Source organism: Hylaeus anthracinus, unplaced genomic scaffold, assembly GCF_026225885.1.
Source record: "Hylaeus anthracinus isolate JK02 unplaced genomic scaffold, UHH_iyHylAnth1.0_haploid 11985, whole genome shotgun sequence".
Classification (NCBI taxonomy): Eukaryota; Metazoa; Arthropoda; class Insecta; order Hymenoptera; family Colletidae; genus Hylaeus; species Hylaeus anthracinus.
The window spans coordinates 1,741,668-1,748,089 of NW_026534333.1; the positions used below are offsets into that span (position 1 = coordinate 1,741,668).

General features: G+C 41.2%; 1 protein-coding gene across 4 annotated transcripts in view; it reads left to right on the plus strand.

The window, feature by feature from the left end:
- LOC128886946 (uncharacterized) overlaps window positions 1–6,092 on the plus strand; it is a 22,880-nt gene extending 16,788 nt beyond the window's left edge. For 2 of the 4 annotated variants that reach the window (XM_054142241.1, XM_054142238.1), the window contains exons 2-6: window positions 2,104–2,173; window positions 2,916–3,617; window positions 3,804–4,038; window positions 4,113–4,203; window positions 4,406–6,092. In XM_054142241.1, coding sequence (XP_053998216.1) covers window positions 2,122–2,173; window positions 2,916–3,617; window positions 3,804–4,038; window positions 4,113–4,203; window positions 4,406–4,516 — 1,191 coding nt within the window. In that variant the 5' untranslated portion in view covers window positions 2,104–2,121 and the 3' untranslated portion in view covers window positions 4,517–6,092. Of the gene's footprint in view, window positions 1–2,103; window positions 2,174–2,906; window positions 3,618–3,803; window positions 4,039–4,112; window positions 4,204–4,405 lie in introns of all 4 variants that reach the window. The other 2 variants (XM_054142239.1, XM_054142237.1) reach the window with 1 other exon arrangement.
- The last annotated feature ends 330 nt before the right edge of the window (window positions 6,093–6,422 follow it).

The following is a 6,422-nucleotide window of genomic DNA, read 5'->3' on the forward strand; positions in this document are numbered from 1 at the left end:
CTCAGATGCTACGAATGAAACTTCCTAGGCACTCAGATGCTACGAATAAACTTCCTAGGTATTTAAATACTTCGAATAAATTTCCTTAGTATTCGATTACTACGAATGAAACTTCCTAGGCACTCAGATGCTACGAATAAACTTCCTAGGTATTTAAATACTTCGAATAAATTTCGTTAGTATTCGATTACTACGAATGAAACTTCCTAGAGATGCTACGAATAAACTTACAATTAGTAGATATTCGAATACTACGAATAAACTTGGTAGTTATTCAGATTCTACATTTTGTTGGACCACTCGAACATTTTAGTATTCGTATAGTTCGTTCATATTCTGCCGATACAAAATTCAACGAATTCTATTTGATTACCTCGAAATATCGATGAAAATGGATAAATTTAAAAACTCGTTTCTCGTTTCGGCTTTTATTTACATAATTCTGCACGAAGCGCTCGGTACCCTCGCGCGAATACGAACGTACAAAATTCGGTGCATGTAGTTACGGGTTAATAAACCTGGAAGGAAGATGCAACGGGCACGTCGCGTTCCTGTCGGGCCTGAGAACCGACCTGGACAACGAAAACGTGTTTTATGACCGGCAAAGATCGCCTCGAGGTGGCTCGCGACAAAAGCCGTTGTTGCGTAAGCGCATCTCGGTAGCTCGTTTTTTTCTCGCGTGCCATCGTTCACTTTCCATATTTTCATCGCTGAGAAGATCGACCTTCGCGACTGGACTCCACGTCCCGCGAACAACTGAAATTCAACCTCGAAGGTTGCCGCGAAATATCAGACTCTCGGAAATATGAATACACGCGTCAAGAACGAAAGAGACACCGGGTATTTATTACCGTATGATTTTTACCGAAATTCAAAGTATCGATTGCTCGTAAACCGAGCATTCTCGTTCGACTTTTCTTTATTCGTATGATTATTCGAGTACTTTAATGGCTCGGATACACGACGAATGTGAATTCGAATTTTATTCGAGTAATTGAAACGATCGGAACTGTTATGAAACTATTTTACCAGGCTTCGTTTAAGGAGCTTGAACAAAACAGGATGAACCGAAAGATGGATATTTATTAATATTAATTAATTTTATTAATTTTTTAGGGACATAATATTTATTAATTTTTTGGAGACGAGCAAACAGTTTTCTGGTAATAAATTTCAATTAATATCCCCAAAAGAAACGTACACCTTTTTCGGAGCGTCCTAGGCAGCCTTCACTTCTTCAATTTATGGCGATATGAAGTTCCCTGACCTAAAAATAAAAGCGAACCTAACCCAGATCCATGAAGTACAGACTTGTTGGCACAGACAGCGTTTCAGGAGATAAAAACACATTTGGCGGCTTGTGCCTTACATGGGTAACGCTTACCAACCGAGACTACCTCGAGAATGTCGCCATATTTGTTTCGCATACTACCTTCGTTCTGTTATACTTCGTTATTTATTGGTTTCTATTTATTTCTGAAACAACTGGACGTGAATTACTTCATCCTGTATAGTAATACTTACCATTCACTTAAATATTAATAACAATTCACGGTTCAGAATAAGTATAAGAATAAGATAGACGGTCTCGATCCTTCTAATTTTCTCCTGATAACTTAGGCGTTATCGCTCTGTAACAGTTTAGGTGGTTCATCCTGTAGAATTACAACGAATGGATCGGTATAGTAGGTATCGCTATACCACCGGATTTTCCAAGTCAGTTTCAACTTACAATCAGAAGCCGCATGTTCGCTATAGGTGGCAGTCATTTTCTAACAATATAGAGAGAAAAAAAATCCATAAATGACCTGGTTAGGGGTCAATTGCTAGACCTCGCGTCTTCGAAACGAATAATACCATTTTCGCAGTCCGCACGACCACGTCCATTTTTATTATCTATTATTCGAATAAAGGCTTGAGACGTCTCTGCATCGCGTTTTGTCTCAGGTAGAGAAAACGTTGTCGACGGTTTCGCGGAAAAGTCCAAAGAATAATTGCTCGGTGAGTCATTCGTCGAGAGTTTGCGATAAATCGAATCACCGTCGTTGCGCAAGCGCCTAGCCGACGATTTTCTAACGCGTATATGCGTCTGTTCTGTTTCAGGTACACGCAGATGACGCGATGACGCTGCATTGGTGGATGCACTGGTTCTGGGTTACCGCTCAATTTCTCGGTGCGTTCTAAATACACAGCAGCTAGAATCAAGGACATCTCTCGCGCCTTTTCACACCTTTCACGCATTCGCGAGCTCGCCCGGCCCGTTCACGGTCCAGATAAAATTCACGCGAGCACGTTTCGCGTGAAAATTGCAAATTGTGCCTTTTTCCGCGACTATCAAGGTCTAAGCGACTATAGGAAGAATCCGTGACTCATTATACCTTTATCCTCGTTCCGCGACGCACCTTTATTTCGGAATTCTCGTCACGCGGTTGCGAACCATGAAAACAAAGCGATTAATTAAAACCATTCCGTGGATCGGAGTTCGACTATACTTTAGCGACTAATTAAGACTATACCTGTTTTGAGTTGTAACGTACCCAGTGTTTTTTTTTTTTTTTTTCATTTAATTAAACAAAGCTTTTATACAGTCCTTATTTGAGGGACTATCGTCGCACGTTCACAAGGGTACAATCTACGATGAGCCGCGACTTTAGCTCATCGTATCAACATACTATAACTTTTAATTGCAGTTGAAACGTTCAGTCACATCGCGTATATTAGTCGTAGTGTTTCTTAATTGCTCGTTAAATAATAAAACATCTGATTATTGTTTCGTATGATTTCCTTTACATTGTAAATTGTACAATCTAATCGAAATAAACTATGACGGTAATAGCTTGAAGAGCCCCGAACGATAATATCGGTTTTGCTCGTAAACTAAAAAGGAAAATATCTGAAATTTTTAGTGATCTTAGGGAACCCAGTGCCTTCTAGCACGGCGAAGCCCCGCAGCCAGGTGCAGGATCGCCTGAGCACAGAACCAACGTCCGAGCTAACTTCCGTAGACGCCGAGACCGCGGAACCGCGACAGAGCTTCCGCGTAGCGAAGGCCATCGGTCTTCATCCCCCCACGAACGCAGCCGTGATCTTCGACAGGCAATCGCCGACCACGATCGCGACACCCATGGCAATCCGAGGCAACGTCGCCGAGACGAGCGCCAGCTCCGTCCCAGAAGAATTTCGCAAGAACGCCAGCAACACGGCAGACGCCGACACGATTTTCAGAACCCTGACAGACCAACGAACGACGGAGACTTTGGACAGGGTACGAAATCCGCCCGCCAAGAAGGACACCAAGATCACCTGGATCCTAACGAACAAGACGGGCAGATCGAAATACGAGCAGGAGACGAAGGTAGACGAGAACGGGAACCGAAACACCAGCGTGGACCAAGTCGAGGATCTCACGGTGCTGCCTCTTCAGGAAGAGGTGTCTAGAATCAGGCTGGTACTGAACAAGACGAAATCCTCGACGTTTCTGTCCTCGTCCTCTTCTCTAGCTTCGTCCTCCGCCAGTTCCGGCATCAGGACGTTCAATCGGTCCGACGACGACGTCGAGATCGACGAGGAGTTCGTCGAGCCGCAAATGTTCGCCACTGCTGCCTCAGTTATCGAAGGTGAGCCAAATGTAAACTGCGACACTCTTCTTTATTAAGATGTAGTTAATAAAGTCGTGCATGACATTTTGTTAAATGTCTGACAAAATTAACGTAAATTCGTCGCCTACAACTTACAATTAGTTCAATTTTATTTTCCCATCGGATCGAGTAGTTTACTTATTTAGTCAGATTTTTATCTTTCAGTCGGAGTAAGCGAGTCGACGCGTCTGAGCAGAGCAAGGAGCGCGTTTCCCAAAGATTTCCAGAGGGATCAGATCCAGGAGGATCATCTCTCCGACTACAACGACAGCAGCAGCGAGAACTCGAGTCAGGATAGTTCGTCGAGATCCACCGTGGACATCGCAGCTATTACCGGAAGCTGTCTGCTAACCGTTGTTTTGCTTAGCACAATGGGCAGCCTTGGGTTCATTATGTACAGGTAATTAGCTCGTTGTGGAATGACCGATCGCTCCGTCGACTCGAATTGCATCTAATGACAAATTCGTGTTTCAGACGCAGATACCTGAATCCGCCGCAGACGCTCAACAGCGACAAATGCAGCAATCCCGATAGTTCAGGCTATATCGATGATTCTACTATTCGTGTAAGTATCAAGATCAATTGAACGACACGGTCCTTTTTAAAATTTTAGAAGACCGATGTTACTCGTATCCCCTCGTCTCATCTGCTATTCGATAGCTGTGAATGAGTTCTCACTCGTTCTCAGATAACCCGAATGTCGATGACTAATATCGCAATGATAAACTTTCGTCGAACATTCTCACGTTTTTCTTTTTGTTCTTCAGGATAACTCCGAGGAGATGTACAGTTTGGATAACGATTCGTTCCTAAATTCGTTAGAGGCGATGACAATACAGAATTACTGGACAGACAGCGTCAAGCACACGAAGCTATGACAAAAGCAGATAATCCAGTCCGGAAAGAGAATCGAAACGTTCAGTATTTCCGATGGTGAAGCGCACGAACAAATTTCATTGTTGGAGCAGTAGTACTTACTCGATACCTGCTAGGCGATTGTTTTTTTTTTGTTTTTTTTATTTTGTTTTTTTTTTTGGTAGTGCGTGATCAACGGCAACCAGAGCTGGGCAGAATTTTATTCGTGGCGTTTACTTGATCGAAGTATTCAATATTTATTTATTCGGTGTAAAGTATTTTACTGTGTAATTAAAATTCTGATTTTCATTTAACGAATAGTGAATGGAAACAGTTGTTCATCTTTTATTCATTATTCGACGTTTATATCTGGATAAGAATTTTGCCCATCTTTGACGGCAACCCGCGGGACAAGCGAACAAACCGTTGTATCAGTTCCAATAGATTTTATAGATTAACTCTGTCGGTCATACAGTTTTGCGAAGAACAATGACGGTACATCAAAATTACAGGACGCGCACGCATTCCTATATTCGTGTTGCATATCGTAGGCGCACACAGATCGTGCGATATGTAATGCGGAATATCCACGTATATGCCTGAATTTTGATTTCGTCACTAGCACCGTTCTCCTATATTTTTCTACCGTGAATGCGATTTGACAGAAGTGAACGTTTAGCGAAGAAAGCGACGACAAAGCTGTTTTCGTTCGGACTGCGGTAAATCGGTTGGTGCAATAAAATATATGTATATGTACTTTATCGATGCGATGATTAACGATAAACTTTTAGAACAGTAAGTACAAATAAAACCATTAATTTTTAGCTAAGTTTAATTAGGGAGAAGAAACGTAATTTAATAAAAACGATTTCCTACGAATCGACAGAGAATACTTCCGAATAATTATATACATATATATACATATTTCGTTACCACAAGTATGTATACGTACATATACAAATATATATATATATACATACATACATACTTGTTCTATGAACTTCAATTTGTAAATCCGTACTTACGTATCTATTTTTAATTTCGAGAACAAACTTGAACATTTCCACGGAGTGTTCGAGCTTTAATGAGTACACGGTTCTAATAGGATAATAGAAACCAAACCATTCGCTTGCACATATACACGATCAGCTTGAAATATTTTCGAAACAGAATCGGGCTAACGAAAGGATCGGACCAAATACGTACATACATACGTAGTTTCTAGCTTTTATGCCTTTATAACATATCTAGCAAAATACAATAAACATAAACAAATAATGAAGATTCGATTCAAGTTTTCCACTACAGTTCTAGCTTGTATATATGTACATGTACATGCAGTGTACCTACAATGATTATAGATATATCATATAAGTGTGCAAACATTTTTGCGTCGATCCCGATAGTCACGCCCTCGGAATACGATTTACGTTTTAGTAGAAGTTAGCGCGTGTTTATTCAAATATATTTCTATACGAACCTCGCACGAACGAGGAAGAGAGTTTATTGTGATAGATTGTAGCGTTTAATAAATGTAAAAATTATCACTAATTCGTCTTCTGGTAATGGTTGTGAATAAACCCACTCGTATATTATTAATTTATTACTATTATTAATCATAGTCATTCCCATCTGTTTCTTCCTAAATTCTGGCCAGATTTTACATTTTGGTATCAGGAGAACATGATATGCGAAGAGGTGGCACGAGTAGTTTTTGGTATGTATCAAATTCTGGTCGGATTTTTACTCCTGGTATCGGGAGAGAACATTATATGTATACGAAGAGGTTGCGCAGAGGTGCCCCTATCATGCGGCAACCTGTACCAGACGGTTTGTCGGTTCGGTTGCTATCTCGCAGACGCAGGTAGGTCCCCAGTATGCAGCAACCCTTACTGGCGAGTTTGTCGGTTCGGTTGCCATCTCGTAGGC